Source organism: Lagopus muta, unplaced genomic scaffold (genome assembly GCF_023343835.1).
Source record: "Lagopus muta isolate bLagMut1 unplaced genomic scaffold, bLagMut1 primary scaffold_228_ctg1, whole genome shotgun sequence".
Classification (NCBI taxonomy): domain Eukaryota; kingdom Metazoa; phylum Chordata; class Aves; order Galliformes; family Phasianidae; genus Lagopus; species Lagopus muta.
In genome coordinates this window covers 1-22,629 of record NW_026040266.1, presented here as the reverse complement: position 1 = coordinate 22,629, position 22,629 = coordinate 1, and the positions used below count along the sequence as shown (strand labels likewise).

Sequence of the window (22,629 nt, the reverse complement as noted above, 5' to 3'; positions counted from 1 at the left end):
TGGGGGGCCACCAATGGGGATATGGGGCCAACGAGGGGGTCCTGGGGCCACCAATGGGGGTATGGGGCCACCACAGGGCACAGGGAGGCCCACCATCACACAGGGGACAAAGGGGACACGGGACGACCACAGGGCTGCACCCCTGTGCCACATGGTGACAGGAACAGCATGGATATAGGGATGGACAGAGGGGATGGATATAGGGATGGATATAGGGATAACAGGATGGATATAGGGATGGATAGAGGGGATGGAAGTGGATGCATGGGATGATAGGGGATGGGATGGGGATCGGGATCAGGGATGAGAAGGAATGGGATGGGGGGGATGGATGGATGGAGATGGAGGGCTAAAAGGGATGGGATGGGGACGGGGTGGTTATAGGGGGTGGATACAGAGGGGGGATATGGGGGGTGGGTTTAGGGGATGGATACAGGGGATGGATATAGGAGATGGGGTGATAAAGGGGGCAGACAGGAAATGGAGCGGTTATAGGGAATGGGGGGGGGATGGGGGGGTTTGGGGGGGGATGAGGGAATGAATGGAGGTGATGGGGTGGAAATGGAGGGGTGGGTGAAGAGGTGGGGATGAATGCAGGGGATGGAATCACAGAAGCATCGAGGTTGGCAAAGAGCAGAGAGCAGAGAGTGCTGCTGAGAAATGGGCGGATGGCCGGGGGGGGAACAACGGGGGGAGGGGGGTGGATGGAGAACGGAGGGGGGGATGGAAGGTGGGAGGAGGGGTGGATTGGGAGCGGGGATGGGAGGAAGGATGGGCTGGGAGACACAGGGAGGGGATGGGCGATGGGAAATGGATGGGATTGGGGTGGAAGGAGTGGGACAAGGGATGGGGGGGAGATGGAGGGAATGGGAGGAGGGGAGAGTGGGCCGATGGGGGGAAGGAGGGGGGTGGGTGGGATTGGGGCAAGGGATGGATGGAGGATGGACAGATTGGGCTGAGAGCTGGAGGGAAGGGGTGGATGGAAAATGGATGGGGTGGGATGGAGGAGGGATGGAGGGAGAAGGGATGGAGGAGGGATGGAGGAGGGATGGAGGTCAGGGGGGGATGGAGTGGGCTGATGGATGGAAGGATGGGGATGGATGGGATTGGGGAGAGGGACAGATGGAGGCTGGACAGATTGGGTTGAGAGACGGAGGGAAGGGGTGGATGGAAGATGGATGGGGTGGGATGAGGGATGGGAATGGGTAGAGGTTAGGGATGGAGGAGGGATGGAGGAGGGATGCAGTGGGTTGAGAGAAAGGGAAGGGATAGATAGAAGATGGATTGGGATGAGGGATGGGGATGGATGGAGGTTAGGGATGGTGAATGGATGGAGGCTGGGGGTGGATGGGATGGATGGAGGCTGGATAGATTGGGTTGAGATGGAGGGAAGGGATGGATGGAAGATGGATGGGGTGGGATGAGGGACGGAGGGAGGCTGGGGATGGAGGAGGGATGGAGGAGGGATGGAAGATGGATGGAAGATGGATGGAGGAGGGATGGAGGAGGGATGCAGTGGGTTGAGAGATGGAGGGAGGGGATGGATGGAGGATGGATGGAGGTCAGGGGGGGATGGAGTGGGCTGATGGATGGAAGGATGGGGATGGATGGAGGCTGGATGGAGGATGGGGGTGGGTGGGATGGATGGAGGCTGGATAGATTGGGTTGAGATGGAGGGAAGGGATGGATGGAAGATGGATGGGGTGGGATGAGGGACGGAGGGAGGAGGGATGGAAGATGGATGAAGGATGGATGGAGGTTAGAGATGGAGGAGGGATGGATTGGGAGGAGGGATGGATGGAGGAAGGATGGAGGAAGGATGAAGGATGGAGGAGGGATGAAGGAGGGATGAAGGAGGGATGGAGGTTAGAGATGGAGGAGGGATGAAGGAGGGATGGAGGAGGGATGGAGGTTAGAGATGGAGGAGGGATGGATTGGGAGGAGGGATGGATGGAGGAAGGATGGAGGAGGGATGGAGGTTAGAGATGGAGGAGGGATGGATTGGGAGGAGGGATGGAGGTTAGAGATGGAGGAGGGATGGAGGAGGGATGGATGGAGGAAGGATGGAGGAAGGATGAAGGATGGAGGAGGGATGGAGGAGGGATGAAGGAGGAATGGAGGAGGAATGGAGGAGGGATGGAGGTTAGAGATGGAGGAGGGATGGACTGGGAGGAGGGATGGAGGAGCGATGGAGGAAGGATGAAGGATGGATGGAGGAAGGATGAAGGAGGGATGGATGAAGGATGGAGGAGGGATGGATTGGGATGGAGGATGGAGGATGGATGGAGCCGGCTCAGCACAGAGCAGCCCGGTGCCCCACAGCCCAGCTGTGCCCCCCCCCAGCGCCCCCCAACGAACCACAGCGGAGCCGAGCGATGCAGCCGTTCTGCTTTGTTGCTTTGCTTTTGGTTTGGTTCTTTTTAACTTATTTTCCCTTTTTCCCTCCTCTCTCCCTCCTTTACAGCTGATCGGATCGGCGCCGAGGGCGGCTCACACAAATCCACGCCTCGTTCACAAAAACAAACAAAAATTCTATTAAATATTTCTGCCAATAAATAACTTTTCCACCGTTGGTTTTTGCCTTTGTTTGTTTGGTTTTTTTCTTCCCTTTCAACAGAGCTAAAAAACAAAAATAAAATAAAATAAAATAAAAGCAAGAAATGAAATCAAATCCAATACGATACGATACGATACAAAGGAGGCGACTGCAGGCCGGGGGGGGCTGGGCTGCACTGAGACCCCCAGCCTGGCGCCGCCTCCCCTCCCCATCACATGCACCTCTGCTACCACATGCAAACACCCAAATGGGGGGGGGGAGACGTGGGGCTGGGGGGCAGCGCTTCCCACATCCTCCCATGGCAGCTTCTGCACACAGACCCCCATCGGACCCCCCTGCGACCCCAAACTGTGCTGGCAGCAATGGGGGAGGGCCCCAAAAAGCAAAGGAGCCCCGAAAGGTGAAGGTGGGGGGGGGTGGGAATGAAGGGAAGGGGCTGAAAAAGATGCGAAGGGTCTCAAAAAGGTGCAGATGGAGGGGGGGGATTCAAGAGGAAGGGGCCCAAAAAGATGGGGGGGGTTGAAAAGGAAGGGGCCCAAAAAGTGAAGGACCCCAAAAAGATGGGGAGGGAGGGTCAAAAAGGAAGAGGCTCAAATAGATGGAGGGGGGAGAATTGAAGAGGAAGGGACCCAAAAAGATGAGGGGGGGGTCAAAAAGGAAGGGGCCCAAAGTGAAGGACCCCAAAAAGATGGGGGGGGGGATCGAAAAGGAAGGGGCCCAAAAAGATGGGGGGGATTGAAAAGGAAGAGGCTCAAATAGATGGAGGGGGAGAATCGAAGAGGAAGGGCCCCAAAAAGATGAGGGGGGGTCGAAAAGGAAGGGGCCCAAAAAGTGAAGGACCCCAAAAAGGCCGATGTGCAGTGAGGGCCCCAAAGTGAAGGATCCCACAGAGATGGGATGGGGGGAGGCAAAGCGAAGGACCCGAAGATGAAGGTGGAGTGGAGGATGCAAAGCGAGGGGCCCAAAAAGCTGCAAATGATCCCAAAAAGATGGAGATGGGAGAAGGGGATGCAAAGGGAAGGAGCCCAAAAAACCCAAGCATCCCAAAAGAACACAGATGGGATGGGGGCACCCAAAGGGAAGGAGCCCAAAAGGATGCAGATGGGCTGGGAACCCAAAGGACCCGAAAAAAAATGAAGGTGCCCAAAAAGGTGGAGATGGGATGGGGGGGGGGGGGGGGTCCAAAAGGATGGAGCCACAGAGGTGGAGTGGGGGACCCAAAGGGACCCAAAGAACTGGAGGTGGGATGGGGGGAACCGAAAGGAGCCCAGGGAGATGCAGATGGAGGGGGGGGGTGGGAGCGCTGCCTCCCCCCTGCTTTGGGATCCGAGGGCTGCGTTCAGCAGGGCTGAAGGACGGGGGGAGCACAGAGCAGCAGGAGGCCCAGCAGGGCTGGGGGCTGCCAGGGAGCAGCGCAGCGCTCTGCACCGGGACCGGCTTCTGAACCTCCGAAAAAAGGGGCTATTGGATATATATATATATATGTGTGTGTGTGTGTGTGTGTGTGTATGTACATATATATATATATGGAACATAAATTAGAACCCAAAGAAACAGGACGGGCACCTGGCGACATGCGGACGGGAGCGCGGCGGTGCCTGCGGCTGAAAGCGGCTCCCCCCAACCCCCCCTCCCCTCCCCTCCCCCCCCCCCAATCCCAAATATCAATAAATAAATAAAATCCGTGGGCCGCTGCCAGGCGCCGTTAGGGGCTCTTCTTGCCGTTGTTCTTGTCGGCAGGGCTGGGGCTGGGGTGGAGGTGCAGCGCCCCGTCGGCGTGCAGCGAGTCCCGGCGCGGCGGCATGCGCTCGTTGATGCGGTCCAGACCCCGAGCCTCCTCGAAGCTGCGGATCTTGTGCTGCGGGGAGAAGCCCCGGATGGCTGCAGGGGGGGAAAGAGAGGGCAGGGGGTCATAGAATGGCTTAGAAAAGGACCGCAGTGCTCAGCCGCTTCCGACCCCCCTGCTGTGTGCAGGTCGCCAACCAGCAGCCCAGGCTGCCCAGAGCCACATCCAGCCTGGCCCTGAATGCCTGCAGTGCTGGGGCATCACAGCCTCCTTGGGCAGCCAGTGCCTCACCGCCCTCTGGGGGAAAAACCTCCTCCTCACATCCATCCTAAACCTCCCCGTCTCACTTTAAAACCGTTCCCCTTGTCCCATCACCACCCGCCCGTTCCCCTCCTGTTTATCCGCTCCTGGACGCCACCACCAGGGCTCCCTGCAGCCTTCCCTTCTCCAAGCTCAACAAGCCCAGTTCCCCCAGCCTTTCCTCACGCTGAGCAGCTCCAGCCCTCTGCTCACATCCGGCTTCTCGCCCCCCAGGAGCCCCGAGCCCCTGTGCGCAGGGCTGCCCTCAAGGAGCTCCTCCCCAGCCTGTGTCAATACAGACGGGGTCGGATCACCCCAACGCCGTGCTGAAGCCCATGAGGTTCTGGTGGGCCCAACTTCTGCAGCCCGCCCAGGACCCCCTGCATGGCTCCCCTGCCCTCCAACGCCTCGGCTGCAGCGCTCAGCTGAGGGCGCAGAGATGCTGGATGAGTCGGGCTGGGGGATGCAGGCAGAAGGGCTCTGCTGTGCTGTGCGGTTGGGGGGCAGGAACCCAAAGGTCTGGGGGCAGAAGGGGGGGGGATCAGTGCAGCCCACATCCCTGCTCACCCCCCCCTGCTCACAGCGCATCCCGGCAGCTTTGGGTGCCAACCAAACCCCACGGCAGCAAAGCAACACAGCGGCAGCACTCAGAGCCCAGCGCGGCCCGCGGCAGCCAACCCAGCAAACACACAGCGCTTCTGGCCCCAGCAGGAGGCGCAGCCCATGGGGAAACCCCACCTGGCAGCAAATGCTGCCCCCAGGCACCAATGGGGGCAAAAAAAGAGGCGCTGCACCAAACATTGCAGCAAGGATTGGGCTGGTTTGCAATCAGCTTCCAGCAGCCTGCATGGAAGGTCCCCCCCCGCGCAGGGAGCTGCTGTCCTACGTCAGGACGTTGTTTGTAAGGGGAGAACAGGGCTCCTGGAGGAGCAGCCGGCTCTCCTGCAGGGAGCAGCGATGCTGTGAGCGGCGTGCAGCCCGCTCTGCCCCCCGGCCTTTGGGCACTGCAGGGCCCTGCAGGGGATTTGGGGTTGGCGGCGCTGAGCTGCGAGGCTCAGAGTTCATTACAGAGCCAAAGCCTGGGCATTTGGCACCTCCTGGTGAAGCCAGAGCCGAGGGAGGCAGGGAAGCTCTCTGAGATGCACACACACACAGTTGGGGTCTGTCGGGCCGTACCTTCCCGTGCCTCTACCGCTTCTACTGTGGCTGCGATACAGAAGAAGAGTGGCATGCAGAAACGGAGACAGAAAAACAAGAAGAGCAGCAGTGAGTGATCCAACATCAGCGCCGAGCCCACGGAGAGGAGGGGACAGAGCAGAGCGGGAGCCCCGGAGCACAGGAGGGAGCAGAGAACGGAAGCCCAACCTCCAAGGAGGGGCCGGAGCTCCCGATGCACCCAGCTGCACCCACGGAGCGCAGCCAGGCAGTGCAGCTCAGCCCTCCAAGCCCCCATCCCCAAACGTGGCACTTTTGGCTTTGGATGCAGCGCAGAGGAGCAGCGCGGAGCATCGTGGCTCTGCGTTCGGTGGCTCAGTGTGGGGCTGGGGGCTGCAAGGGTGGCAAAGGTCTGCAAAGGGAAACCCCCCCCCCCCCCCATGGCCGCTCTGAGCCCAGCGGGGTCTCGGCGCACCCAGGTGTGGAGCAGCAGCCCCTCCTGTGCTGCACCTCCTGCAGGGTCTCTGCGGGGGCCCAGCCGGGCAGTGGCAGCGCATCGTGGCTGCGGCACAGAGCTCACAGCAGAACGAATGGAGCTGGGCTCAGAGACACAGAACGGCGCCCGGGCCGTGAGCTCAGCACTGCCTGCGGCTCCCAGGCGGCCCCCACATCCCGACCGGCGCCGCAAATCCTGCCCTCCCCCCTCCACCCCCCGACCCCCAGCTCCTGCTCGCAGCCGACAGAGTGGGGCAGAGCCAGAGCCGCCATGGGGGCACGGCGTGGGACTCACCGGTCTGCAGGGTCTGCCTCCCCCCGGACAGCACACCCAGGGGCAGCGTGCCTGTGGGGGTCAGGCCCTTCAACGTCAGCACGCTCTCGCTCTCCTCTCTGCAAAGGAAGGCGATGCAGCGTCAGCAGGTGATGTGTGTGGGACGGATGGAGCGCGGGCTCCCTGCGCGCCCCTGCCCCCAAAGCGCAGCCCAAGGTGTGAGGGCAGCCCACCCCCAGCAGGGAAGCAGCAGCTGCCTCTGCCCAGCTCCCGAATGGCAGCCAGGCGGCGCCGGGCCGCATCCTTACCGCAGGACGGAGAAGACGCGCGCCATCTTGCCAATGGCTCGGATCTTGTTCCTGATGATCTCCTTGCGGACGGTCGTCCCACCTTAGGGAGAAAAGAACACGGCCCCAGCATGTCTCACAGCCCCACGGGGGCAGGCAGTGGCAGCACGAAGCTCCCGTCCACCTCCGGGAGAAGAACTGGTGGATCCCGGTCCGGAGAGAGAGAGCGGCGCCAGGGGACACCAGGGAGACGGGACACGGAGCCGGAGCTGTGCGGAGGGGGGGGAGCAGCTCGGGGTGTCGGTGTGAAGCTGGCCGCGTTTGGTGGCACCACACAGGACGGGACACAAAGGACGCAGCCATGGGACACAGCAAGGCACAGCGCGGGCTGCAGCGCCGCCACCGGGCACTGAACGCAGACCCGACAAAGGAGGGGGGGGAAAAGCATGGAGGGGAACTGAAAACAAACAGAAACCAGAGTCAGAGGGGGAACAAATACATCTCCTCTCAGCTGAGATTCTCCACGTGGCCCAAATACACATCAGGACAGGACAAGGCGAACCGGAGCTCTGACATGCACCGATGGCTCAGCCATGCACTACGTGGCTGCATTCAGAAGTCAGAAACGTGGCCCCGGCCCTCGGGTTCCTGGAGGAACGCGGGAGGGTTAAGAACACGGCGCTGTGTTAAAACTGGAAGGGGACGGACAGGCTGCCCAACTACAGCCAGCTCGGCAAGGCCGCTCGAGGAATCTGGTGGCACAGGCAGTGAGAATTAAGCCGGCAGCGAGTTCTAGCTGGGTACCTTTCTGATAGCTTGAAATGTAGTGATCTTCAGGGAGAGGAGACACCAAGAAACAGGGAGATGGAGACAGAGATAGAAGAAACAAATTTAATCCTCATGGGAAGGGAGAAAGGAAAACAAAACCGAAAACACAAAAACACGACAGCAAAACGAAATGCGATGGGAGCGGAGGGTGGAGGCCGAGGCGGAGCATGGAGCAGATCCACCCCACCTGCAGCCACAAGTGCACAGCACTGCGTGGGGCTGCAGCCATGGGGGGGACGGGGCGCCGCTGCGCAGGGTTTTGACCTGGGGGGGGGGGAATCAGAGCTGGGGATGCGGGCGGTGAGGAACGGGAGGCGACGCCACGGCCGCGGAGGAGCACGGAACGGAACTCGGCTCCGTTGGGATGCGATGGCAAAGTGGGGGGGGAGAAGAAGAAGAATAAAAACAAAGGCGTCCTACCCCCGGCTGCACACAGAGGGGTGGATGGCTGCACAGCACCGTGCCCCACAGCCCCGCCTCCGACCCACAGCTCTCACCTTCCAGCGTCTCGTCGCCGTCGGAAATCAGCTCGTCGTCAGAGCAGATGTTGAGGATGTTAACGAGCATCTCGGTGACTGCAATGAGAACGGGGGGGTCAGGGGGCTGCAGGGGAGCTGGGGGGGGGGGGGGGGTCCAGAGGGTCGGTCTGCATGTGGTCACAGCAACACAGCAGCTCCAGAACTGAGCAGCACAGGGGGAACGGCAGGGAAAAGCTTTCTGCAGTTATCATGAGAGCTGCACCACCCTGCCTGCATGGAGCCTAAAACCTTTGAGCTGCACCATCCTGCCCTGCATGCAGCCTTGAAACCTCTGAGCTGCACCACCCTGCCTGCATGCAGCCTTGAAGCCTCTGAGCTGCACCACCCTGCCCTGCATGCAGCCCCAGCCCCACAGCTCCCCCTCGTCCCCCCCCTCCCTTTGGGACGGGCTCCTGATGGCCGGCTCCCCTTACCCTTCTCCCCCACAAAAGGCAGCGACCACGTGAAGACGTCCATGAAGTTGGGCAGCCAGTAGGGGTGCGGGGAGCAGTTGAACTGCCTGATGTTCATGACGTTGTTCTCGTACTTGAGGACAGCAGCTGGGGGAGAAGCGAGGACACAGCGGGCGCTCAGGGCTGCGCCAATGGAGCCCCCCGTCATCGGGACGAGTGGAGCCGAGCTGCAGGGTTCCTCAGCTCATCCTTTAATGCTGCTTCATAAAAGTGCATCGCGGCCACGTCTGCGTGAAGCACGACTGGAGCCGAGCACGGAGCCACGACCGCAGGGCAGCACAGCGACTCCCCATGGCGCTCACAGGGCAGCGGGGCTGCAGCCCCCCCCCCATCAGCAGCTCCTCCTTCATGGGATGCACCCAGCGCCACGGAGCATCGCTCCCAACGTGGCAGCAGCCGACAGCGTGAATCACAGCGCAGCAGCGCAGCTCCTCACCATGCAGCCAAAAGGGCCCCGGCCGCCCGGAGCCGCCCAGCCTTACCCTTATTGTTGTAGACGTCCAGGTAATTGGGCGCAGAGAAGATGGTGATTAAGGACGGAAAGCCCGTGGTCTGGCTCTTCCTGTACATTCGGTACCTGAGGAAGAGGGGAGGCTGAGCAGCGCTGCGCCGGGGGCGGCGCGGAGGCGACGCTGTGCACCCAAACCTACCCTGCGTCCTGGGCCTCGTGAGCGCGGATTACAGAAAGCAAACTGTTGTTCTGCAAAAAATCACAAACTGCAGGATAACTGGAAAACAAAACCACACGTGGGTTAGCGCAGGGCACAGCAGAGCACAGCAGAGCACAGCAGAGCACAGCAGCCCCACGGCGCCCAGCTGCCCGGCGCAGCACGGATCCCATCAGAGATGGGCTGAAAGCGTTCTGCAGAGCCGACCCCGCTGCCACGCTCCCCATTCAGCAGCTCGCAGGCAGCACTGCTTCACTTTCAGAGAGGACGGGTTGCCTCCCTGCGCTGCCAGCAGCCCTGCTTGGGCACAGGAGAAAACCTTGGGTCCACCCAGCATGGGAGGAACGGCCCCAGTCGGCACAGAGGGGCTCGGGTTGGATGTGGGGAAAAATATCTCGGGAAGAGCGGGGCTGGGAGGGGGGCCGGGATCCCTGAGGGCTCCAGAGCACACAGGGTGGGTTGGGGTCCTCGCCCACCCCAGACTGAGGTCCTTTCGCCCCCCACTCACCTATAGAAATAGGAGCAGCCCCGAACGGTGTTGTGGGCAAAGTGCTCCACCGACTTCTCGCTGCCGTAATCCTCCGAGGGGTCGGACCACAGCAGGTCGCACATGGGCCCGAAGGCGGGGGGCTCCTTGAACCTGTCTAACTGAAGGGGGCACAGCACCTCAGGGCAGCGCCCAGCGCCCAGCGCCCAGCTCCCAGCACCCAGCACCCAGCGCCCAGCGCCCAGCGCCCAGCCTCCAGCCCCCCGTGCATGGCGCCACCCCACCAGGATCCACGCAGCCCTACGCAGCAGCTCCCAGCGCCCAGCTCCCAGCTCCCAGCGCCCAGCGCCCAGCTCCCAGCGCCCAGCACCCAGCTCCCAGCGCCCAGCTCCCAGCGCCCAGCTCCCAGCTCCCAGCACCCAGCTCCCAGCCCCCAGCTCCCAGCTCCCAGCTCCCAGCGCCCAGCGCCCAGCGCCCAGCTCCCAGCTCCCAGCTCCCAGCGCCCAGCTCCCAGCGCCCAGCTCCCAGCCCCCAGCTCCCAGCGCCCAGCTCCCAGCGCCCAGCTCCCAGCTCCCAGCGCCCAGCACCCAGCTCCCAGCTCCCAGCGCCCAGCGCCCAGCGCCCAGCCCCCAGCCCCCAGCCCCCAGCTCCCAGCCCCCAGCTCCCAGCACCCAGCACCCAGCTCCCAGCGCCCAGCTCCCAGCTCCCAGCGCCCAGCGCCCAGCCCCCAGCGCCCAGCTCCCAGCTCCCAGCCCCCAGCGCCCAGCTCCCAGCGCCCAGCTCCCAGCACCCAGCACCCAGCGCCCAGCACCCAGCGCCCAGCTCCCAGCGCCCAGCTCCCAGCACCCAGCTCCCAGCGCCCAGCTCCCAGCGCCCAGCTCCCAGCGCCCAGCTCCCAGCGCCCAGCTCCCAGCACCCAGCTCCCAGCACCCAGCTCCCAGCTCCCAGCCCCCAGCCCCCAGCTCCCAGCGCCCAGCTCCCAGCACCCAGCTCCCAGTCCCCAGCTCCCAGCCCCCAGCCCCCAGCCCCCAGCTCCTCCCTGCATCCGAGCAGGGCTGCACCCCACGACTTACTTTCCGAATGTCGTCTAGACAGGTGATTTCTGGAGACAGCCCCCCGTGGACGCACAGGAATTGTTGGTTGAGGAGGGCGGCGAGAGGAAGACAGTCGAAGGTGTCCATGCAGGCGTCGTAAACCCGCTCTGAGTACTTGATCCGACCTGGGGGGCACAGGGTCAGCATGGGGCAGGGCTGGAAGCACAGCTCACTGCTGCTGCTCGCAGCCCCTCCTGCACAGAAGGAGGAGCACGGAGCACAGCTCCCATCCAACCCGACCCACGGAGCCCGCCGTGCCACTCACACTCCTGTTTGAAGGTGAAGTACTCGGTCAGGTGCCTGCACTCGTGGTTCCCTCGCAGGAGGAACAGCGTTTTGGGATGGTTTATCTTCAAGCTCCATAAATACAGCACGCACTGCAGGAAAGGGAAGGAGGGCCGAGCGTAAAACCCCAACGCAGGGGCTCACGGCTGCGGGCTGCAGCACAGCTGCTGGGTGGACACCCAGAGAGGAGCCCTGCGTGCAGCCCAGCCCTACAAGCAGCTGCAGACCCCAGAGCTGCAGCCCTGCAGAGCGGCTCCTGCCCTGAATACGAGCACAAGCTGCGCGCAGCCAGCAGAAACGGCGCCGCATGGCCTCGGGTGGCAGAGGGACGCTGCACAGGAGCAGGCAGAACAACGGCGCCGTGGGAAGCGCCGAGCTGCAGCTCCGCACCGAGCGGCTGAGGTCTCTGTTCAGCTTCAATCACTGCACAGGAGGCAGCGAGTTGAAGGCCGGCTAAATTACGGCACGTGCAATTCTTCATTAGCCGGTGCTGGCACGTCCCGTTGTAATTGGATTTGAAAAAGCGACCCGGCAAAGGTGCACAGCACCACTGCTGCACCTCTGGGATGCACAGAGCGCGTTCTGCTCACTGCATTCCTGCCCTCAGAGCCCCGCAGCTCTGGGTTCAGCACAGATCCCTGCTGCAGGAGCGCAAACGCAGCTGGAAGCCGTGCAACGAGGCGCAGCTGCTCTGCACGAAGCTCCGGCCCCCTGCAGGGAAGCCCCCAGCCCCACACCTCCCACTGCCCCACACTCCTACAGGGCAGCCCTCCGTTTGGTTGCAGACATGAGAGCCGTCAGCCCTGCGCTGCTGCACAGCCCAACGTTCAGCTGCAGCTGGGTCCCACCTGGGCAGCAGCTCAAAAGCACCATGCAGGGACCTGGAATTGCTGGGAGCTGCAGAAGCGGCTGACAGGGCTGAGAGCAGCCTGAGGGGGTCGGGGCCAAATCAGCTGGAGGAGGGGTTTGATGGAACCTAAGGTTCCTTTGTAACCTAAGGGGGGTCAGGGTGAAATGCAGCCTAAGGGGGTTCTGCAGGAGATGCAGCTTCAGGGAGGCGTGCATTAAATGCGACCTAAGGGAGGTCAGTGTGACAGCAGCCTGAGGGGGACCTGTGTGACATGCAAGCGACAGGAGGTCAGTGCAAAATGCAGCCTTGGGGGTGCATGGGATGCAACCTGATGGACAGCAGTGCAAAATGCAGCCTTAGGGGTGCATGGAATGCAACCTGAGGGACAGCAGTGCAAAATGCAGCCTTAGGGGGGATGCATGGGATGCAACTGAAGAACAGCAGTGCAAAATGCAGCCTTAGGGGTGCATGGAATGCAACTGAGGGACAGCAGTGCAAAATGCAGCCTTAGGGGGGTGCATGGGATGCAACTGAGGGACAGCAGTGCAAAATGCAGCCTTGGGGGTGCATGGGATGCAACCTGAGGGACAGCAGTGCAAAATGCAGCCTTGGGGGTGCATGGAATGCAACTGAGGGACAGCAGTGCAAAATGCAGCCTTAGGGGGGATGCATGGGATGCAACCTGAGGGACAGCAGTGCAAAATGCAGCCTTGGGGGTGCATGGGATGCAACTGAGGGACGCGATGCATGCGATGCCCGCCAGCCCCGGGTTCAGCCTCACCTCTATACTGAAGTAGCCCCTGTCCACGTAGTCTCCCAGGAAGAGGTAGCGGGTGTTGTTGGGGGATCCTCCCACCTCAAACAGCTTCATCAGGTCAAAGAACTGCCCGTGGATGTCCCCGCACACTGGGGGGAAGAAGAGCACGCAGGAGGGATGGAATCAACGCTCAGCGAGCGGCAGCGCAGGGCCGCAGCCCGAACCAGGGAACCCCCGGCACCAGGACCCTGTGGCTCCGTTTGGCCGCTGACCTGTGATGGGAGCCTCCACCTCGATCATGGTCTTCTCGTGCCGCAGGATGGCCGCGCCGTCGTTGATGATCTTCAGGGCCGCGTCCTCCTCCAGGCGGCCCTCCTTCACCAGGTGGCTCTTGAGGACGTCCAGGCGCGGTTTGCCGTCCTCAAACACCTCCTTCAGCGTCAGCCGCTGCGTGGGGGGGAACGGCACGGCTGGGGGGGGAAGGGTTGTGTCAGCAGGGCTGCGCTGCAACGTGCTGTAATGCACTGCAACGCACTGCAACGCACTGCAACGCACCGTAGTGCACTGTAATGCACTGTAATGCACTGCAACGCGCTGTAATGCACTGTAATGCACTGTAATGCACTGTAATGCACTGCAACGCACTGCAACGCACTGTAATGCACTGCAACGCGCTGTAATGCACTGTAATGCACTGCAACGCACTGTAATGCACTGCAATGCGCTGCAACGCACTGTAATGCACTGCAACGCGCTGTAATGCACTGCAACGCACTGCAACGCACTGTAATGCACTGCAACGCGCTGTAATGCATTGCAACGCACTGTAATGCACTGTAATGCGCTGCAACGCGCTGCAACGCACTGTAATGCACTGTAATGCATTGCAACGCACTGTAATGCACTGTAATGCGCTGCAACGCGCTGCAACGCGCTGTAATGCACTGTAATGCATTGCAACGCACTGTAATGCACTGTAATGCGCTGCAACGCGCTGCAACGCGCTGTAATGCACTGTAATGCACTGCAACGCACTGTAATGCACTGCAACGCGCTGTAATGCATTGCAACGCACTGTAATGCACTGTAATGCGCTGCAACGCGCTGCAACGCACTGTAATGCACTGTAATGCATTGCAACGCACTGTAATGCACTGTAATGCGCTGCAACGCGCTGCAACGCGCTGTAATGCACTGTAATGCATTGCAACGCACTGTAATGCACTGTAATGCGCTGCAACGCGCTGCAACGCGCTGTAATGCACTGTAATGCACTGTAATGCACTGCAACGCGTGGCCAGGACCTCGAGCGGAAAGGAAGCGCAGGGAGCAGAAGGCCGCATTAGATGCAGCTCCATCTGTGCCACCTCAGGGATGCAGAAGGCTGAGCAGCCCCTGCAGGACCGAGATCATGGCCGGATGGTCCAGGGACCCCCAGGCATCCATGGCTGTGGGGAGCGGGAACTGCGAGCTCCTGCAGCATCCCTGCTCTGTGCTCAGCGAGGGGAAGCGCTGCACCTTGGCTGTTCCATGCCCTGGAAAGGCAGCCTGGAGCCCAACGGGGTCACCATGCAGCCCGTCCCCTGTGCAGCTTTCTGCCTGCAGACCCCAGCATGAAAGCTGCAGCTCTCCCTGCACATCGGGGTCCGTGCAGCAGCGGGGCAGGGAAGGAATGGGGCAGGGGGCGGCCCTGAGCGCAGCAGCACACAGCAGTGGGGGGAGCAGCAAAGGAAGCCAGAGAAAACATCCCCAGGGCAGGGCAGGGAACCCCGGCTCCACAGGGAGGCACCCAGCTGCCCCTCCACTCCCCCTCCCAGCCCCCAGGGCTGAGGGCACAGCTTAAGTCATTAGCGCTGTCATTAGTGCTGTCAATGTGAGTAATCCCGTTAGCCAGAACTCGTGCTAAGGGCTTTAGGCTGCAAGGAGCTGACACAAATGTCTGCTGCCTGCTCCTCTGCAAGGTGCCCATCTCCTCACCGGGCCACGCAGGCAGTGCAGCAGCTGAGCTCCCCGCAGGGATGCAAAGGGCCCAAATGCAGCCCTGCAGCCCCACGAGGACCCCTCTGCTCCCACCTGCACGGCAGCCACAGCGCTTTGCTCTGCACCAAACAACGGCCGCAAGGCTCAGCTGAGCCCAAAGCAGCACAGGGCTGCTGCCAAAAGGCCCCCATGCAGCACCCACTGGGCCGGGTTCACCTGCAGGAGCTGCTCCCAGTGCCTGCGAACCCCTGCATGGGGAGCAGGGCTTGTTTATGCACCGCACGGCCGCCGGGACGCCTGCACCGAGCAGCAGGGCTGCATTCATGACTGAAAAAGGAGCTCCGAGGGCTGGGGTGGCTGCTGGAAGGTGCTGGCCCTGCACGGCACTCACAGCACCCAGCCGGCGCTGAGCTGCCACCCGCGCAGCCACACGGACGCAAAGGCAAAGCAGGGCACGGGGGGTCGGGGCCAAAAAGGCCCTTTTTGGTGCTCTGGGGCCGTGCTGGCGGTACAGGCAGCCCTGCACACCTGGATGCGGGGCTCGGGAGGAGCGGGGGGCAGAGGGACCTCGTGGAGCTGCGCCCCCACTGCTGGGGGCAGAAGGGCGCCCCCCGCATCGCCTGCGGATGCTCGCTGCCAGCGCCTTCAGCGCCGCTAATTGCACTAATCGCGCTAATTGCGGGAGCTCACGGCCCCCTTGCTGGATGCAGAGCACACTGCAGGAGCGGCTGCCAGCACCGGGGGCAGCACACAAAGCGCTCCGCGGTGGGACAGCTGGGCTCCGTAGGGCCAACCCTGCGCAGCTCCACGAGCTGCAGCCTCTCGTAAAGCGAGCTCACCGAGGGATGGGGGAACCCTGAGCTGCAGCACCTGCTCCACAGCACAGCGAGCTGACAGGGCTCTGCCAATCGCCCCAGCTGCAGGCCCTCCCTCCTTCCTGCTGCTTCACGGCACCCAACGCCACGCGGCCCCGGCAGGGAACACCTGGAGCGTGGAAGGATCCCAATTCAGATCCCCAGGGAACGTCTGTAGATTAGCGGGCAGCTCTGCCCCCACAGGGACCCCGGGATTTACCTAAATAGCTTCTGCAGCTCGCTGCTCAGGGCTATTTTAAGCCAGCACCCTGCCCTACTTCCCCCAGCGCGGCGGAGCTCAGGGCGCTGCTGGACACAGCGGGGCTCAGCGGCCCCACGCTGCTCTCAGAGGGAACAACAGGGGCTGCAGGGCTGCACTGAGCACCAGGAAGCAGAGGAAGTGCCGCCCTGCACTTCTGATTCATTTCTGGATGAAGCACTGCGTGACCCTGCGAGCTGAGCGCCCGTCCTGCAGCCCCACGGGGCTCCTGCTGCACAGGGGCTGCCGAGCACCCATGGGTGCTGCTCTCAGGGCCGGCCAACCCAAACCTCCCAGCCGCACGCAGGCGCATCGCTGCCCCGTGCCCCCACTCGCTTTTTCCAGCCCCGCTCTGCTCCTTAACCCCAGCGCTGCCCCCCGCAGCACCCAGCGCTGACAGCACCCAGTGCAGCAAACGGGACACAGCAGCCACGGCCCTGCAGCCACCGCTGTGAGCTCCGCTGCTGCTTCTTCCTCCCACCGGCCACGGTGCTCCCTGCACCCCTGAGCCGCACACAGCCACAAACCCACAGGGAAAATGGGCTCCGCAGCTGCGCCCGAAGCAACGCAGAGCCGCGCGGCTCCTCGCTGGGGGCGACGCCACGTCCTGCGCTCCTCCTGCTCACAGAGCTGCTCTGCTCCTCTCCACGACGCATTGCACACACAGGGGTGCTGCCGTGCCCGGCTGCACGCAAAGCAGCCCTGCAGCCCTGCATGCGACCGCTGCAGCACGACAAACCCTTGGCTCCACAGCCCCTCGTCCGCCTGCAGGAGGGCTTCAGCACAGCTGGGGGGGGCGCAGCGGCGCAATGGGACCCCGCGGCTCCGCTCACTGCTGCGGCTCCCAGCGCGCCCCAAAAGCGGAGATCTGGGTCACAAAGTCACCAAGTTTGGGTGTGAGGCCAAAGCAAACAGCAGCGCTGCTTCTGCCGACTTAATCACAGCTGCCGCTCCTGCGGGGCTCTGGAGGTATGTAGGTTAACCGTGCTTAAAACTCCACGTCCTCCTTCACCGCAGGCACCGAACGGAGCAGAGCTGGCTTTTATCTCCGGGTTTCGTTTGTTCAGAACCCCAAAAGACGTCAGCGGCGCTCGCAGCTGAGCAGGGGAACCCAGCCGAGCCCAGAGCTCCCGGCCAGTCCTGAAGGCAGCGATCCACAAGGCAGCAGCGGCCGCCCACCCCAAGGGCCTCCACGCCACCCCACCGCGCACCGCCTTCGTTAGAGACCACGTTTAATTAAGACGCCACACGCGTCTGACCACACGATGGGCTGAAAGGAGGAGGAGAGGTGGGGTGGCGTCCACCCATGGGCCGTGCGATGGGAGCCCGCTCCCAGCCTGCAGCCCCGTACCTTAACGAACTTCTCCTCGTTAGCTGCTTCTTCAGAACTGCTGGGGAGGGGGGCACCCCCCCCATAGAACTGGGGCAGAGGGATCTCACCCCCCTCCCTCGCACTGGGGGGCACTGAGCACCGCTACGCTGCCCCCCAACCCACGGGGGTCCCATTCACTCCCAGCCCCCCCCAAAAAGCAGGGATGCCGCCCCCCGCCCCACTGCCACCCACCCGACCCCCCCCCGGCCCCAACGCACAGCACTCGTCCCAACACCGGGGCTGCTCCCGGGCCTCAAATCCGCCCTCAGCCCTTCAGGTGCCTTTAATACGGAAATGCCGCCCCCCTCCTCCTCCTCCAGGCTTCTCCACTTTACGTTCTGCCTTACAGCCCCCAGCCCCAAAGACACGCGTCCTCCCCCCCCTCCCCGGACCCTCCCCACCCCAAACCTTTCCCCACAGAATCACGAGGAATTCCCCAATAACCAAACGAGCCCCCCCCAAACCCAGGCCTGCCCCCCCACACACAACAGCGGCCCGAACCAGGGCTGCTCCCCTAAACCAGGGACCCCCCCCCTTTTTCCCCACCCTTCCCCACAGCCCCGCGCCCTCCACGCCCCCCCACGCCGGCAGGGGGCGCCCTCCCCTGCCCTGCCCTGCCGTCGCAGCCCCTCACCCTTGACGATGCGCTCTGTGGTCGGCAGTTTGTGGTGCCCGCGGCCCGACATGTTGGCGGCGCTACCGCCGGCCTCCCCCCCTCCCCTCGCCGCGAAAGGAGGGGGCCGCGGGTGCTGCCGGCGGCGGAGCGGCCTTCGGGATCCGCTCGGTGCCTCGAGCGGCGGCTCCCCGCCCCTCCCCCCCTCCTCCGCGTACCGCGCACGCGCCGCCCCTCCCCGCCGCCCCGCGCCTGCGCGCGAGGTCACGTGCGCGCTCCCCTGTCTCTTCCGGCCGCCATCTTGGACGGGCAGGGCCGTTGCTAGGCGACGCGCGGCCCGGAGCGGAGCGCGGCCTGCTGGAGGCCCGGCGCCGTGCCCGGCCCTCAGCGCGTCCCGCGGCTCCTTCCCCGCCGGGGGAGGGACAGATCAAGGCGAGAGACCGCACAGAACTTAAAAATAAAACCTTCGCCGCGCCCTTCTGGCAGCGCAGATGGGGAAACGGAACGCGGGGAGGAGCGACGGGAGGGGAGGAGGGTGGAGGCCGGGGGCGACGCGAGGGGTCTGCAGCAAAAAGGGGAGAGGGCCCAAAGCAGGGAAAGAGCCGAACCCCCCCCCCCCCCACCGCAGCGCTCGGGGTCAGGGAGCAGAATCGCGTCCTCACTGCAGCCGTTTTCCTGTTTTTATTTTGAGGGTGTTTGTGCCGAGATCAATGAGCTCCCGCTGTGAAAAGCAGCGGAAAGCGGCCTGGAAAGGCAAAATGGGGGGGGGGTGTTTTTCTTCCTTTTTCCTCTCCATGCAGGGGGGGCGACGGCACGAATCCGGGGAGAGGAGCGCAGCGCCGAGCATCGCGAGATGCCGAGGGCAACGCAACGAAAGGAGGCAGGAAAAGGAGTTTGTTCGACTTGAAGGCGGCCCAGCAGCGGGGGGCGGGGAGGGGACGCAGCCCCGGCCCGTGGAGAAACGGGAGCTGTGAGCGCCGCCGTCCCGTCGTTACGGAACATCGTTTATTGGTGGAGCCGTACAAAGGACTTTGCAGCTCGCGCAGCACCGCCTTACGCTCCTGGTTTTCGACAACACCTGAGTTATAAAATACTGAGATGGGGCCTGAGCTGCTGCTGGGCGTGGAAACGACGGGACAAATCCAAAGTCAGTGCCGTGCAAAGGCTGCAGCTCCTCCCACCGGCCCTCGGCTGAGGGGGGCGTCTCCTCCCCCCCAGAACACCCAGAAACCAGCAGCATCCCTTCGGGGACGGGGGGCTGCCCTCTGCAAGGAGCTCCTTCCTCCAGGGCTGCGTGGATGGGCTGCAGACGTCTCGAGTCAACGGGCAAAACATGGGATTCAACACGAGATGAGGACGTGGACTCTCCATCCCCACTGCAGAGTTGGTTCTCAGCTCCGTGGGACACAGAGGACCCCCAGCGCTGCGGTGCTCAGGCGCAGCCCAAAGGTTTTCCCCGCTCTCCTCCAGCATGAAGGCTTTTCCTTGGCCCTGCTCAGCCCCGGGGTTCCGGCGCTGCCCTCTGCCCCAGCAGCAGCAGCACAGTGCTTTCCAAACGCTGCCCTGAGGGGGCAGGCAGACCCCATCCCTGCGAGCAGTCAGTTTTTCCACACCGTGTCGGTGAGGCTGCACAGAACTTTCCCTCCCTCCCAGCTGCATCGCTGGAGCTCCTGACTTTTCCACCCGGCGCCCGTCCTGCAAAGGTGCCACGTGGGCCAGGGCCGCTGCCAAGGCTCCAGCTCTGCTGTTCAACCTGCTGGCCCCCCGTGGGACAAGGCAGCTTCTCCCCGAGCTGCTGGAAGCACAGCGGTGCTGCAGGACGGCGCCCTGCACCACTCTCAGGGTGAGCAGCTGGGAGGTGAAGCGGAACCGCGCTGCCCCCATTCCTTCCAACACGGGTGGAAGATCTTGGAGAGCCTCGGCTCCGACCCGCAGTGGCTGAACGCCCAGCGCTCCGTCACACGGGCAGGGAGCAGCGGAGGCGCTCAGCTCAAAGCACCTCCAGTTCCATTTCCATCCCAGTTCCCACAGGGGGCTCCACGTCCACGAAGCCCCGCTGCTGCTGGGGGGGGGGAGGAAGGGGCGCGAGGAATCGCAGGGGTGGGCAGCGTCATCAATGTGATAACGGCCCGATTCACCCAGGGAGCACAGAGGCAGGGCTGTACTGCGCCTCCAGCGCCACCGTGGCTCCTCCAGGGGCTGGCAGTGCACAACCCGAGGAGGTTCGCAGTCTCTTTTCCTTTTTCTGGTTTGTTTTAGGAAAAAAAAAACAACAAAGAAAACCACCAAGGCGCCCCTCCCCCCCCAGCACCTCAGCAGCAGCGTTTCAAAGCAGGCCTCTGTTCCCTGCTGTCTGTGCTCACACTGCAGGCTGTGGCCGCCCTTGGTGGGGCTGCGGCTTCGCTGCCCTGCTCTGCGCTCTGCCCTCCTTGCTCCCAGAGCAGCAGGTTCGTTCTGCTCACAGCAGCAGCAGTTTGCATTGCACTGCAGCTCAGGCCGTGCGTGCCGTGCTTTGGTCTCCTCCGCTGCGAGCGCTGCCACCCGCAGCCATAGAACAGCCATAGAGCAGCCATAGAGCAGCCATAGAACAGCCATAGAACAGCCATAGAACAGCCCCCTTCCTGCTCCTCCTCGCCCCGGGCAGAACGGAGCAGAGCAGCTCCAGGGCCGGTTGTGGGGGCAGCAACAAGAGCCTCGAGTGGTGAGCTGTGCTCACGGAGCCTCCGCAGCTCCTCTGCTCCCACGGCCGCCCTCGGCCCGGCGCTGCTCCGAGGATCTCCGAGTCCTGAGAGGCGCCCGCCCCTCGCCGCCCGCTCCCCATCTCTGGGCGCCCGTTGGATCTGAGCAGCAGCAGGCAGCTCGCGTCCAGCGCCAGCCCTGCGTCACCGCATTGCGCAGCTCCAACACCCAAGGGGCAGCGGCGCAGCCTCTGCGCCCCGACTCCGTCCTTCCCCCGAGCCCGCCAGGGGAAAAGGAACGCGGTGCTGAGATGCTGGCTCGGCTCCGTCCTGCGGCGCAGGGGCCACAGCTGGTGCTAACGGGAACCCGTGGGAAAGCTTTGCAAGCAAAGCCTCTTCTGTAGTGTTCCGTGACGCCAGCGCCTGCACGGCTACCGATGGGTGTTTGCAGCAGGAAAAGGAAAGAAAAAACTCCCCCAACCCCCCCCCCAAAATAAAGGGAAAACCGGCGCAGGGCTCCAGCGGGCCGGGCCTACCCGATGCGGATCTGCCCCGAGTACATGGTGAGCAGCACATGATGCTGAAGCCCGTCAGCAGCCCCGCGTTCTGGGATGGCGAAGGTGACGAGCGCGCTGCCGTTCTGCTCGTCCTCCCGCTCACCTCGTTCATCTCGGGGAACTGAGGCACAGAGGGGGGCGCTGAGCGGCTCGGCCCAACAGCAGCGCAGCCCCTGCGCCCTGCCCAGCACGCACCATGTCAGCCAGCGCGATGTACAGGAACATCCCGCCGGCCAGGGCGAAGATCCAGTTGGCAGAGAAGTGGCTGCCGGCCACGATGCCGAAGGCCAACCCCACGTAGCAGCAGCAGGCCGAGATGAAGTTGAAGAAGAGCCGCCTGGCGGATGGTCATACCGGCGTCAGCAGGATGACAAAATCCCCTGAGCGGAGAAGGACGGGAGGATGAGGAGGGGGCTGCCGCTCTGCCACAGCGTTGGCACGAGGCCGAATCGCCCCCAGCCTCCGACAGCTCCGAGCCTCCCCTGCGAGCTGAGCACAGGATCGCTGCCTGCCGGCCCCACTGCTGGGCGCTGCCTGCGCCGCCCGGCCCCCAAAGCGGCCCTGCAGCGAGCCAACGGCGCTGCTGTGTCTCCCTTCGGGTGTCGCCATCTAAATTTAACCCCCCACACATCACATTACCTCGATATTTTTAGTGCTGCCGCTGCTCACGGCAGTTCACAGCCCTCACCGCCTGCCCTCCCCCACCAGCATCGGGTTTATCCCAGCCCACCTTCCTCCTCCACCCGAGGAACAACGGGAAAGACCAGGGAAGGGCTGGGGAATTGTGGAGGACCGGGGGCATCCCAAGGGATTGGGGAAGTGCTGGGGCGTCCCAGGGGACCTGGGGCATCCAGGAGGACCGGGGGAAACGTGTGGGGACCAGGGGCATCCTGAAGGATGGGGAAGTGCTGGGCCGTCCAGGAGGAACAGGGAAATCCTGGAGGACTGGGGGCATCCTGAGGGACTGGGAAGTGCCGGGGCATCCTGGAGGACTGGGGGCATCATGGAGGACTGGGGAACTGTGTGGGATTGGGGCATCCCAAAGGACCGGGGAAGTGCCGGGGCATCCAGGAGGCGCAGGGAAATCCTGGAGGACCGAGGACCCCCTGGAGGACCACAGGGAAGCCTTGCGGAGGGCAGCGCCAAGGACGCGTTTCCAACATACCCAACTCGTGCGGGAACTCCTCGCACAGGATGGCTACGGAGGTGCTGATGCCTTGGAAGACCGACACGGTGAAGGAGGCCCCGATGGCCAAGCCGTCGATGAAGTTGTGCAGGCCCGGCGCTCAGGGTGATCATCCAGGCCAGCGTGCCGATGTCGGAGTAGCGCACCTCCTTCAGCCAGTAGCAGGCGCTCTGCGAGGCCTGGAGGTCCTGAAAGCACCACGGCCGCGGCTCAGCACCGCGGGGATCCGCGCCGACCCCGAGGGCCGACATCCGCAGAACCTGGAACCGGGCGGCCAGCGTTTCCGCCACCCCAGGGCGCTCGGTCGAACCGGGCG

General features: G+C 63.4%; 2 protein-coding genes across 5 annotated transcripts; both read right to left on the bottom strand.

Moving 5' to 3' along the window:
* Positions 1-2,582: 2,582 nt before the first annotated feature.
* On the bottom strand, positions 2,583-18,089 carry PPP3CC (protein phosphatase 3 catalytic subunit gamma). 4 transcript variants are annotated; one of them, XM_048933091.1, is made up of 15 exons: positions 17,914-18,089; positions 13,087-13,284; positions 12,839-12,963; positions 11,188-11,299; positions 10,902-11,047; positions 9,850-9,989; positions 9,324-9,401; positions 9,156-9,250; positions 8,635-8,760; positions 8,180-8,257; positions 7,659-7,685; positions 6,876-6,957; positions 6,589-6,686; positions 5,820-5,849; positions 2,583-4,438 (listed from the first exon to the last, which is right to left on the bottom strand). In XM_048933091.1, exons 1-15 carry the CDS (start codon positions 17,963-17,965, stop codon positions 4,263-4,265), a joined length of 1,563 nt encoding a protein of 520 aa, XP_048789048.1. In that variant the 5' UTR covers positions 17,966-18,089; the 3' UTR covers positions 2,583-4,262. The 4 variants fall into 4 exon arrangements, with proteins under 4 accessions (XP_048789048.1, XP_048789050.1, XP_048789049.1 ...); XM_048933093.1 differs by lacking the exon at positions 5,820-5,849; XM_048933092.1 differs by lacking the exon at positions 7,659-7,685.
* A 410-nt stretch (positions 18,090-18,499) lies between these two features.
* On the bottom strand, positions 18,500-22,572 carry LOC125687812 (uncharacterized). The gene is made up of 3 exons (XM_048933095.1): positions 22,293-22,572; positions 21,323-21,507; positions 18,500-21,248 (listed from the first exon to the last, which is right to left on the bottom strand). The coding sequence occupies exon 3, from the start codon at positions 20,485-20,487 to the stop codon at positions 18,976-18,978; it is 1,512 nt and encodes a 503-aa protein (XP_048789052.1). The 5' UTR covers positions 20,488-21,248; positions 21,323-21,507; positions 22,293-22,572; the 3' UTR covers positions 18,500-18,975.
* Between the last annotated feature and the right edge of the window lie 57 nt (positions 22,573-22,629).